Source organism: Physeter macrocephalus, chromosome 1 (assembly GCF_002837175.3).
Source record: "Physeter macrocephalus isolate SW-GA chromosome 1, ASM283717v5, whole genome shotgun sequence".
NCBI lineage: Eukaryota > Metazoa > Chordata > Mammalia > Artiodactyla > Physeteridae > Physeter > Physeter macrocephalus.
The window spans coordinates 64,861,410-64,874,766 of NC_041214.2; the positions used below are offsets into that span (position 1 = coordinate 64,861,410).

At 40.2% G+C, this 13,357-nt stretch overlaps 1 protein-coding gene across 1 annotated transcript in view; it reads right to left on the reverse strand.

The window, feature by feature from the left end:
* Positions 1–1,187: 1,187 nt before the first annotated feature.
* The window catches only part of PLD1 (phospholipase D1), a 216,740-nt gene continuing 204,570 nt past the window's right edge, over positions 1,188–13,357 (reverse strand). The window contains exons 26-27 of the mRNA XM_024124338.3: positions 7,854–7,971; positions 1,188–6,239 (exon numbers count right to left, since the gene is read on the reverse strand). Coding sequence (XP_023980106.1) covers positions 6,015–6,239; positions 7,854–7,971 — 343 coding nt within the window. The 3' untranslated portion in view covers positions 1,188–6,014. The remainder of the gene's footprint in view (positions 6,240–7,853; positions 7,972–13,357) is intronic.

Consider the following 13,357-nt stretch of genomic DNA (forward strand, 5'->3'; position numbering starts at 1 on the left):
TAACCAACGAGAAATGGACATTTGTGGATAAAGATACTTTATTGCTGAAAAGAAGAGTGGCAAACTGGGAGTGATTCAGATGGATAGTTAAGGAGGGGTGGGTCCATAAAGAGCCTTATAAAACCTTATGAGGACTTTACCCTGAAAACAAAAGCTCTTAAAGGGATTTAAGCTAGAAGAGACATGATCAGATCTGTGCTTAAAAATTATCTCTAATTGTAGTGAATGGATTTGGGATGGACCAGACCTGACAGTGAGACTAGTTAATCCAGATGAGGTGATGGTGAACAAGGTCAAATAGGAAGTAGCATTAGGAAGAGAAATAAGTGACAGGACCTGGGAGACATTTAGTAGGGGAACTAGCAGACTTGGTGGCTGATTGGAAGTTGGGGAGGTGAGAGAAAGGGAGGAATAGAGGATGATGATTATCTCTCCAATTTGGATAATATTTGGTGGATAGTGGGGCTGTCCTCTATATGGGGAACAACAGAAGAAGCATTGGGGGAGCATTTGAGAGTACTGGTGATGGCTGCCATTTTGGACAGGATGTATTGTTGACTTGGAGGTGCATGTGGGAAAAGCAAGTAGAGATATCTATTGCTCAGACATCTAATGTGTCTGGAGCTTAGGAGACAGCCTGGGCTGCAGGTGAGCATAGAGATGGCAGTGAAGCCATGGGAGTCGATGGAATCACCTGAGCATTGAGTAGAATGAGAAGAACAAGCCAGATCTTGAAGAAGTGAAATGGAGAGCCCACCAACGATTCTACAAACATAAGGAGCCACCTGGAAGACAAAGAAAGCTTCAGAGATGCCTAGTTGAGATAAAGGCTGAGGGTGTCCTTGTTGAAAAAGCCAGTGGGGTACAAAAATAGGCAAAACTAATCTCTGTTTCAAGAACTGGGGAAAGTGATTGCCTTTCAGGGAATAGGTAGTGACTGGTGGAGGAGGGGGCAAAAGGGGACTTCTGTTTCTTTCTCTTTCTGGGTGCTGCTGAGATGTGTGCATGAAGTTTGTGAGAACACTGGGGGCAGCAGGGGACGCTGGGGCTCTGACATCTGCTCCAAAGGCACAGGTTACTGTCTCAAGCTCAGACCTACAGTGCGCTGGCTCTAAAAACCCCATCCGCAGAATGAGGAATCTTCTTTTCAAGTAGAGGGACACGACGAATTTCACACTTTTAATTGTTTAATTAATGAATATTTACATTTAAAAAAGCAGTTAAGGGACTTGGCATCAAAAGCATTGACTGTGAGGCAGAGAATGGATACACGTATCATTTCCAAGGCTTCACAGAAGGAAAATCCAGGGAGACTGAGTTTCTTGAGTTCACAATTGTCATTCTGAATACAAATCATGAGGCCTATCTATCCTCATTTAACACTTTGGTTACAAACATTATCAACCACGCTTCCATATGAGTGCTCAGCTGGGAGAAGACTGCTTTAGTTGACAAAAACTCAGAACAAAACAACATGTGATTTTTCATTCTTGAAAGGACTTGACCTTGTTAGAATAAATCTGTTGTAGAATGCTGGGCTCTGGGATATGGAGAGTTGAAAACCTTGCTTATGGAAGAGATTAGAACTCACCCAAATCTGTTTGGTTGAGGTACCCTAACTGGACATTCTTTGCTCTCTCTAGAGGAAGGATCAGTAAATGTTTCTTAAGGATGGCAAGTATTCTCAGATTTGCAGATTATTTGGTCATGAGGCATGTAAACAAATGGACATGGCTACATTCAAATAAAACTTTATTTACAAAAACAAGAGGCCCAGCCTTAGTTTGCCAAAGCCTGCCATAAGGGTGAGGCTAGGGCCTGAGCTCTGTCCAGAATATCTGAATATTCTGAATGGATGGATGTTCACCAGCAAGTATCTGGTTTTTGCATCAGAGACATGTGCTCCAACTGCAATACTTTGGTATGAATTTTTAGAATGGTTGAGGAGAATATCAGTACCTTTGACTCAGACAATTTTATGTGAAGAATCCAAGTGGAATATACATTAGGAGAGCATGATGTTACATTTCCTAGTGTGGAGCAGAACTAGGAAAGAGTAATTAAGTCTGCATTTTGGTTGCACTGCAATCCCAGTCTCTGATTTTAAACCTTAAAAGTTTAAAATGATTAGTGTGACAAATTTTCATTTATCTTACTTTGATTACTTTTTGTTTTTAAGTTAAAATTTAATACTGATATAAAGGAAAAAAGAAAATAACCTATAATAAATTAAGCCAAAGAATTTTTGTTTCCTTTAATGAATCCTTCCAATCTGCAGTCAAAGCCAATAATATATCACATGTGAATTAAATGCCACTAGGAATCATATTATGGCATCTGCCTCCCCCTAAACATAATGCGAATCCATTGATTCTTCACCTGAAACTTTTTGATAGATGGTGATGAATTCCTTTTTCAGTGAATTTCTAGATTCAAGAATTTCTCAAGGCCTATGCCTGGTGGAACCCATTTTAAACCTCCAAGTTGCCAGTAGTAATTGACTTCAGAGGATCTTCCAAGGTAATAAAATTGTATTCCTAAGCACACTGAAAATCCTTTAGCGTTTGCTCACTTTTCATACATGGGAGAATTGAGAGGGAGGAGAAGACACGAAGGGCCCTCTTTAGCCCCTCTCCAGAGGGAGACAGGCATCTGAAAATGCTCAAGTGCCACATCAGATCAGAGATGTTAAAAAGAACCATTACCTCTGTTAAAAAATGATAATATTTTGTCAATCACTTAAAAGTGTGAGCTAAACTGAAGATTTACTTTAGATGTCTAATGTTGTTTTTTCCCAGAAAGCTTTTCCTTGTCCTCTAAAATGGTTTCCATAATACGGAAGGGCTCTGGTTGGGGAAAGAGGTTGAAGGAATAAGGAATGAGGAGGGGCAGAAAGACGTGCAGGATCTCCATGATGTATATAAAATCTGTTCTGCCTGTCTTATATCTGCAAAAAGACTTCCTGGCTTACTGCCTTCATCTGGAAGACTGTTAATTCACGATATGTTACAATTTCCCAAGTTATTACATAAGAGATTAACTGCTTCTGGTTTTGACTACCTAGAGACAAAATTTTCTTCCAAACATGCTATTAAAATAAAACCAATGTTTTGTTTTACAATATGTCACTCAATTATCTAATGACCAGCTCTCTGTGATGCATTACAGCTGAGAATGAAGGCCACCCCCCTGGAGGGTGAGTCCCTGAGTGGACACTTGCTCCAGAGCAAATGCCTGAACCCGACCTGCTGTGTTTAGTATCCTCCAACCACTAAGCTTGGCCAATCTGAATAGCTTTAATAGGCCATGACCACTTTCTATCCTTCACTTCTTATAATCATAGAATTTTTCCTTCTAGAAAGCAAAAATTATTATAGAGATTTTCAGAGTGTCAGGTACAGCACTTATAGGCATTTCAAAAGATTACAGTCAATTTAAAATGTTGAACAGGTTCATAATAGCTTTTCAAGACTGAATCACTTGCATTTTAATGTTTATATCAGACATTGCAATGTTAAAGATAAATTATTTGAACTTCTATTAGGTAGTAATGGTGTCAGAGAATGATGGGTAATTAGGCCATATGGTATATCCTGTGTCCATGGCCCATGCAATTTTTGCAGAATGCTGCACTATGTAAACTGCTACTGCAAAGCAGGCAATTATGGCACTGAATTTTCCATAAAATCCACCCAAATAAATCTTGCAGTCCCTCTCTTTGCAGATGAACATCTTGCTTTTAAGAGGATGCAGTAGAAAAGAAACTTGCTAACAGTTTCTTTAGCAACAGCAGGAAGATTTCTTGTCTGAGACTCCATAAGTTTTTCATTTCATTAGCTCTCTCCTCCACTTCCTTTATTCATCCAACAAACACGTACTGAGCACCTCCTATGAGCCAGGCACTGTTTCAGGCTTGGGGGATACACTATGAACAAAACACAGGAAAGTCCCTGCCCCATGGAGCTAACATTCTAGTAGGGGGAGACAGACAAGCACATAAATACGTAATATCACAGGGTTCAAAATAGCTTAGAGACATCCTGTCTGAAATCTATTTACTGCATCTCCTCTTTTTTGGGGCTGTGATGAGTGAAAGGAGAGGCCAGTAATGGACCAGCAATGACACTGGTCCTAATGGGTAAACTTCAGTGAGTCCTTCAACTTACCTGGGTCTTAGTTTCCTCAGCTATAAAATGGGTAGAGGTTGGATTAAGTGACTTTTTTTTTTTTAAGAGAAAGGGCCCTTTCAAGAGCCAATTTGTTGACTGTTCTACATTTTTAAAAAATTTAAAAAGAAAACATGAAAAATCCTTAGGTATTTCACATACACTCAACACTTTAAATGCCAATCTAAACTTCATAAATAGCAAATGTCTTATTTACAACTGTTATAGAACGAAGTCATTTTACTATCTTCAGCCACCATAAAAGCATATTCATTTCCATTGTTGGTTCCATAGTCCCACCTCATTTGCAAAACCCTCCTGGGTGTGACACTGTCTCTCTCCTACTAACCTAGTTCACTGACTTTGTGCTCCTGTTTAACCTTTTCCACTGGACTATCAGTTCTAGGAAAATAGGGATTGGGTCCTTACTCTTTTGGATGAGATTCTGTCCAGGTAATCCATAGAGGTGTAATCATTGCACCTACACCATGTTTTATGGCCTCAGGCCTGTTGGGAACCCACATTAGTTCTTTAGGTTGTAAGAATAGTTCTGCTTAATAAAATTAGAGCTATGGGGTACCAAAGGGTATGTACACTAACATCCAAAAAGGTGAAATGGGTTTCCAGAACAATTCACAGACTAGGATAATGTGAATTAAAAAATAATCCTAACCTCTTTGGAACCCTGGTGGAATGTTAATGTATATTTAATAACGCAAGTGAAGTTGTATGCATTTTGCAAACAATTTTTCTTAAAGAAGGTAACATAGCTGGCGAGCTGAATGTCAAATAAGGTTAGGTTCATACTCATTAACTTGGCATGAGTTATGAAGCCCCTGATTCTCTTGAAAGACAAGTTATATTCACTGGTTTGATTTTGAAATGTAGAAACTCAAATTTCAATCAATCCAGCAGCTAAGGATGACAGGAAATTTTACAGGACTATAAGAAATCTTCTTTTCTTATCTGGATCAGATTCCCACCAAAAGGTTGAAGATTGCTGAAGGCTGCATGCTGTGTCTTTGAATTTTATCGGTTGCTGTGTAATCAAATATCCTACATGTTTTCAAATCTGATAGGGTGGGCCCTATCAAAAGGACACATCTTGTCCATGCCTTTGGAGGCAAAGTGAAATCTCTGCCTTAATAAACGAATTTGATTCCTTCCTGTTGATCTGTGGTGTCAACACACTTGCTGTCAATGTTATCAGTGGTGCCTAACATGGGCTGCTGTGTAGACTAAGGTCGGTCCTGTCCTTTCAGTCACTGGAAAGGAATACGGACCACACCCTTGGTTGGGGGCACACGACTCTACTCCAGGACCAGATGGGCAGAAGCAGAAGCATCCCATGTAACCTTAACTAACCTTGAAGCAGCATCACAACATCTTCCAGCAATAAACAATACCTCAAACAGAGCCTGTATGGACTATGAGATGAAGGCAGGCCCAGCAGACATCAACTGCATAAGTGAGGGTCAGAGAAGAATAAGGTGGTTCAGACAACTTTGGCAAAGTAGATCACAGTGACAGGTGAATTCTTGTTAGCAAAGAAAATGCAGTTTGGTATACATCATGGAATTTTAGTATGTGTTTAAGCTGTTGGGTATATGCTACCTAAGAATACAGTCCTTTCTTCACAGGGATAGACAGGAGGAATTATAAAGCCCTGCTGATGTTCACTGTCCTTATATCAGTACGACTACAGCCCTTCCCAGCCAACCCAAAGGGTCCAAGGGTTGGATACAAGAGTGCACTGGGTCCGGCTTTGGCTGTTAGGTCTCCAGAAAGTCACTGTGTGACATGTACTCTTCAGGGTGGAAGTCTTTGAGTTGCAAACAAGTATGACTCTTAAGTCCAAACCTCGGTGGGCACTATGGCTTCTTTGGTTCCAACAGAAGGCAGTAGGTTTTCTTCAGACAGGAAATAAAAGGGGAATTGTACCAAGAACCCACGGATCTTTTTCAGTTCTTCCTCAGCTCTAATGGGATCTTCCTTTGCTAAGATGGGCTTGCTTATAAAGTCTCTCAGCTGAGTTAAATTGTGTACTTCGTCATTGGGAAGGCACCGGAACACCTGATTAAATAGGAAATTGAGTGATAGGTTTAAAAGAAAGCATATCCTCTTTACTGAAAATACTCATTCCGACGGACAAAAACCTTTGTTTTAGGAAACACATATTAGTTTTATGTTACAGCGCAGACCTGAAACAAAAGAAGGGTTGCTTCTTTTGTTTGCTACAAAGAGAGTGCTAGATTTGCTTCCATCAAAAAATAAAAAACAACACAGATCCTATATCTGATCTACATAAGTGATTGACCTCAGGATAAAGTCAAGCTAGTGGTAAGGAGTTTCATGGGTGATACCTTACTTTTTGGATAATACTCACCCCTGAATTTCACTGGAGGTTCTGGTCTAAAAGGAAAATTGTGTATTATATTTTCTCTAACTTTTTAATTTTGAAAAATGTTCGTATCTGTACCTGTACTTAAAGTTATCAGTTGTGTATGTATTTTGCTAACTGAAAATAAGTTTCACACATCATAACATTTCACACCTCAATATTTCAGCATGTATTTCTTAAGAATCAGGACATGTGCCTATATAACCACAATACAATTCTCACACCTCAGAAAATCAATTCTATGTTATTTAAGATACGGTCCATATTCAGATTTATCCAATTATTCCCAAAATGTCTTCTATAGCTGTTATTCCTCCCAATCCAGGATCCAAACTAGGCTGTGCCCTGCATTTTAAAGATTACGTTTGAAAAGACTCCATGCACACAACCTATTTGATCATGGCCTTGAGGCCTCAGTATGAAATAAGGCTATGTAGATAGTTGTCATGTTTCATTAGAAATGATGAATTTTCTGTGCTGAGGGGACTCTGGAAGTCAGAAGAAGAATGCACTCTCACCCAGTTTATGATAGATGGTCAGTGGAACTCAGCTTGAGTATTTTCTATGATGGAATGCTGGCTACTTCATGATGTAACCTGTTTCAGTGTCGGGTGACTCAACTCTTGTACACTCTTTATCATCATCAATGGACAGAACTTACCAGAGGATGCATTTGGCCTCCCTAACAAACGAAGTTGGTTTTAAAACACCTTTCCAAAATTAGAGCTGTCCAAATGAGGAAGTTTCTCATTATTAATAAGCTTCATCATCAGGATGGACACCATTTACTATATGTACTATGTGCTAAATACATTTAATAGACTGTTCTTTATCCTCACGACCACCTAGTGAATGTTTCTCCCAATTTATAGGAGAGGAAAGAAAGGAAGGCTCAGAACATCAAATTACTATACACATAGTTATATCGCCAGCAACTGTGTGAGCTGGGCTGAACCCAAGTCTGACTCATTTTTTCACCCCATCTGCCTCTTTTCTCTTTGTCACTAGACATGTATAAAGGCTGGGTAACCACCTGCTAAGGATGCTTATGATGGGATTCTGGAATCTGAGACCAGAATGCCACTAAAGTCTCTTCTAAACAATAATCCATAGCTCTTTTTGACTCTGTTTTTTTAATGTCTACCAAGAAGTATTTTATTACAACTTGGAGGTGTATTGGTTTTTTACACTCATTAAGAATACTCTGTACCAGTAATATGCAGAAATAATTATGTGCTTTTGTGACGTGATTCAATTAAAAAAAGAGCAGGATATGTGAACCTCACCTTATCATAAATTGTAGCATTTCGAGCTGCCGTTGAAACCCACACCTCCTTGAAGAATTTGTCACTCACTGGATCCTGAATGTCTTCACTAGGGTCAGAAAGATAGCCGAGGACAACCCTGAAATACAAGTGTCCTCCAAAATGAGTAACTGAGACAAAGCAGTTTGCTGCAGGCACTGTTTCTAATGGTACAGCAATTCAGACACTCAACCACAGAAGTCCTTTTTTTAAAAAGAAATCAAAGGAAGCCATTAAGACTAAGTGTGTGTCTATGTGTCTATATAAAATAAAGCCAAGTTGCAAAACAAAACAAAACAAAACAGAAAAACCTAAGTTGTTATGATGTTTGAAAGTTTTAAGTGTTGGACAGAGAAACACCTTCATTTTGCTCTAAGAGAGTTCTTGTAATTTGGCCAAAGAGGGTGAGAACCTTGGAAAATAGGATTAGTATTCAAAGCATGTGCCTTTCAACGTGCTGAGCCTTTCCAAAAACGATCTCAGTAAATCCTCAACAGCCTTATGAAGAAGCAGCTATTAAAAAAAAATGTAAAAAAATAGTAAAAACAAAAGAAGCAAGTATTATTATTTTCCTTTTACTGAAAAGGGAATTAAGGGGACTTCCCTGGTGGCACAGTGGTTAAGACTCCAAGCTTCCAATGCAGGGGGCCTGGGTTTGATCCCTGGTCCAGGAACTAGATCCCATATGCATGCTGCAACTAAGAGTCCACATGCCACAACGAAGGAGCCCACGAGCCACAACTAAGGAGCCCACCTGCTGCAACAAGACCCAGTGCAACCAAATAAATAAATAAATAAATAAATAGATCAACAGGTTAAAAAAAAGGGAACTAAGGCACAGAGAGGTCAAGTAACTCTTTCAAGGTCATACAGCTAGCAAATTGTATATCTGGGACTCCAACCAGGACCACCTGACTCCCAAACCTGTGCTCTTAACCAAGACTTGACTTTCCTTCCTCCCTCCCCACCCCTTCCTCCCTTCCTCCCTCTCTTCCTCCCTTCCTCCCTCCCTTCCTCCCTTCCTTCTTCCCTCCCTTGGGCCAAGAACTATGCTGAACTCTAGGGTACAGAAATGAATATGAAAGACACGGAGCCTCTCTGGGTGCAGTTATACTTGGTGGGTGAGATCAACAATGAATAAAGAATCACCCTCAAAAGGAATTAATTAAAATGTGGTAAATACCAGGTGTGCTTTAAGAGTGTGAGATGGGAGTAGTCGGGGAGGCTTTTCCCTCCCCTACCTGTTTGCCTAACCTTACCTACCATCTTTCAGGATTCAGTACAAGGTCACCTCTATAAAACTTTGTATGGCTCCCTTTCTCCTTTCTCCCATTTCTCCCCATCAATCCTGAGAGATCTGAACTTTCTTCCTTTGTCCCCCTCACTGTGCTTCATCTGTGCTTTGTTTTTATCAGAGCACCTGCAATACTTCATGTACTTTTTGCTTTTAATAGGCCCATCTCCCACTTCTAGCATGTAAATTCTTTAAGAGAACATGACCTGGCTATTCTCATATCCCCAGAGTACCTGGCGTAAAAGAAGCCATACAGTAGATTGTTTGAATTGATCAAATACAAACAGAGGACTAGAAATAATAAGAAATTCTCAAGCAAAGCAAGACAAGTTTTAGAGGTCATATGTGAAAATTATAAAAGCGCTGGGACTTATGTAAAGCTTGAGTGTTAAAAAGCACTTCCACCTTAATCCTGGGAGGTAGATGGTACAGGATTCCCATTTTGCAAATGGGAAACAAAGGGTTGGAGGCATTCTATTAATAGAGCTAGAATTGAAACTGAGTCCAAAGCTCTTTTCTCACATGCCTGATAGGTTCAAGGAATACCAAAAAGGCTTGTGCTACATTGGAAATGAAAGTGGGGAGACTTCCCTGGTGGCGCAGTGGTTAAGAATCCGCCTGCCAATGCAGGGGACACGGGTTCGATCCCTGGTCTGGAAAGATCCTACGTGCCGCGGAACAACTAAGCCCGTGCGCCACAAATACTGAGCCTGCGCTCTAGAGCCCGTGAGCCACAACTCCTGAGGCCGTGTGTGCCGCAACTACTGAAGCCCGCACGCCTAGAGCCCGCGCTCCACAACAAGAGAAGCCACTGCAATGAGAAGCCTGTGCACCGCAACGGAGAGTAGCCCCCGCTCGTTGCAACTAGAGAAAGCCCGCGCGCAGCAGCCAAGACCCAACGCAGCCAAAACTAACTAACTAACTAACTAAATTTATTTAAAAAAAGAAAGAAAGAAAGAAAAGTGGAGAAATGGGTCTCAGAAGGACTTTGGCTTTTACATTGCATGAAATTGGGACATACTGCTGACACTGGAGCAAGGAGTGACAGGATCTGACTTAAATATTAACAAACGGCTGCTTGATTGAGAATAGACCGTGCAGGGCAAGGATTGAAACAGGGAGGTCAGTTAGGAGTCACTGCAGTGATGTCGGTGGGAGATGATGGTGGCTTGGGTGGTGGAGAGGAAGGTGGAGAGATCAGATTTCACTGATCCAGTGGACACAGGGTGTGAGAAAAAGTGAGGCATCAGGATGACTAAAAGGGCTTTGCCTTGAGCAAACAGAAGACTGTAGTTGCCATTAGCCGAGATGAGGAATTCTGTGGGTAGAGCCAGTTAGTGGGAGAAGACCAGGAATTCAGTTTTGAACCTGTTGGGACATCTATTAAATACACAAGTGGTGATGCTAAGTAGGCAGCTGGATAAAAGAATCTGGAGTTTGGGAGAGAAGGTTTGGCTGGAGATACACACTTGAGAATTGTCCACATATGTATACTCATAAAGCCATGTGACTTTAACTGACTTTACCAAAGTAGTGAGTATAGAGAGAAGAGGACCAGTGCACATCAACAGTAGGGGAAAGAAGGAGCAGCCAGTGAGGCTGCAGAGAAGCCAGAGGATGGGTATCCTGGAACCCCACGGAGTCAAATTCAGATGAGAATTGACCATTGGATTTAACAGGGTGGAGGTCATAATATTGTTGCCCTCTTTGTATTTAAATGTGTAGATTTACATCATCATTTTTAATGGCTGCAGAATTTCCCATTATGTGAAATTTTATTTAACCAGCTTTTTTTTTTTTTTTTTTTTGTGGTACGCGGGCCTCTCACTGCCGTGGCCTCTCCCATTGCGGAGCACAGGCTCCGGATGCACAGGCTCAGCGGCCATGGCTCACGGGCCCAGCCGCTCCGCGGCATGTGGGATCCTCCCGGACCGGGGCACGAACCCATGTACCCTGCATTGGCAGGCGGACGCGCAACCACTGCGCCACCAGGGAAGCCCTAACCAGCTATTTTATTATGATCTTTTGGGTTGTTTCCAGTTTTCCATTATTATAAACAATGCTATAATGAACATAATTTATTCATCATATATAATACTTTGTGAATTTCTATGATTATTTCACTAGGAGAAATTTAAGAATTACAATCCTGGGTCAAACAATTTGCAAAATGTACTTCAAGAAAGGCTGTTCCAACACACACGCTATTAACCATGTATGTTCTCCCCAGTCAACTCCAATATTATCAACTGCTGAAAAGGCTCAGCCAGCTTATAGGGATAAAAGGGCATCACATGTTAGTTTTAGTCTTCACTTTTTCTACTATATAAAAATTTTCTAAAATAAATGGATCTGGCACCTGGGCTCAACAGGATTCCTAGAGTTTTATAACCTCAAAATTCTATTTCTACTTCAAATAATGTCTCCCTCAGACTATATAGGAATAACTTTCAAAAAGGTTCTAAAGGATGATGTTTGCACCTAGATGCTGCCACTCCTTAAGAACCAAAGCAAAATTTAACCGTGCCAAATTTGAAGGACAGTGCAAGTTATAACAATAAGTTAATTATAGTAATGCCTTTGATTTGCGTGGCGTCTAACCAACTGAAAACAGAGCTGAAAGAATATTTCTATGACTTTGCTTTTAAATGAGAACAGGAGGTGTGGCAATGTGTCTATCAAGTTATCAGTTAAGAGCTTGTGTATAGAAAAAGTATTTAAATAAGTCTATAACAGACAATGTTCAGTAATAAATTATTTTCCCTGTCAGTTTTTTAATTATAAAAATTTATACAGTAAAAATAATATGAAGTACTCTGGATGTTCTTTAGAGGAGTAAGGTTTCAGAGAAAACAAATTTGATTTTATGTTGACGTGAATAACGTCAATTATTTAATGTTTAGTTGTTTATGCATCAGTGGGACAGTAGGAAAACTGCAGAAAATTGTTTCTGTTCTTTCCATTTCTCATGTCTATCACTATAAATGATTCTGAGCTCTACTTGTGTGGATAATGGTTTCTGTTGAGTGATGGTTACATCTGTAAAGTTTGGATAATTTTCTAGGACTTAATGAACTGTTTGGCATGCAGTTGTGACATTTAGTGCAGTACCCTGATGGTTGCTTCTATTTAGAATTGATTTCACGTCAAATGTGCCTCGCTATTTCTATTCAAAAACAGCCCAGATGGAAAATAAATTGAAGTTGCATTTTTTTAAGGGAGAAAATGGCTCTGCTCTAGGTCACATTTATCTTTGAGAATATTTCCTAATAAAAAGAGCTAAAATCAACACAAGGTTTTCATGGTGCTTTTTAATGTATTATTTGTGTCTGCCATTGTGGCAAAGTGAAAATGCTTGTTCAAGAACAACTGCCTCTTCAAGACAGTTTGAAAGTTGCCAGGAAAAATAAAGCATCTAGGAATAAACTTAGCATGAAATGCACAGGATCAGCATAAAACCAAAAGAACAGCAACAAAAAACTTCAATGATCACTGAAGAACAACTTCTGCTTCCAATAATGAAAACCCTAGAGCTTTACTGAAGAACAAAAAAATGTGAATAAATTGAAGTCCATACCTTGTTCTTCAATAGGATGGCTCAATATTATAATGACATCAACTCTTTATATATTAATCTATAAATATACTGTAGTCCTGATCAAAAAACTAGTGAGGGAACTTGAATAAACAATTTTAAAGTTCGTGTGGAAGAATGAATAAGAGTAGCCAAGATTATTCTGGAGAAGAATACTAATTTGGGGAAGTGGTATGGTAGGAAGTAGTATTAAAGTGCACAGCTGCGATAATTAAACTGGTATCATAATGGCATGCAAGTCAACAGACTTTCAATAGGAAGTAGCAGAGAGTACAGATAGGTCAGGATGTGTGGCAATTCGGTGCACCATAAAGAGGCACTGCAGGTTAGAGAGGCAACGAGTACTGCAGTCATGCAGTTCTGGATCAGTTGGTTTGCCTGGGAAAAAGAGTTAGAGTCCCTACCTCATTTCCTACATTAAAATAAATTGCAGATGTTGGCTCCCCTGGTGGCGCAGTGGTTAAGAATCCGCCTGCCAATGCAGGGCACATGGGTTCGAGCCCTGGTCCGAGAAGATCCCACATACCGTGGAGCCCGTGCGCCACAACTACTGAGCCTGTGCTCTAGAGCCCGCGAGCCACAGCTACTGAAGCCCAC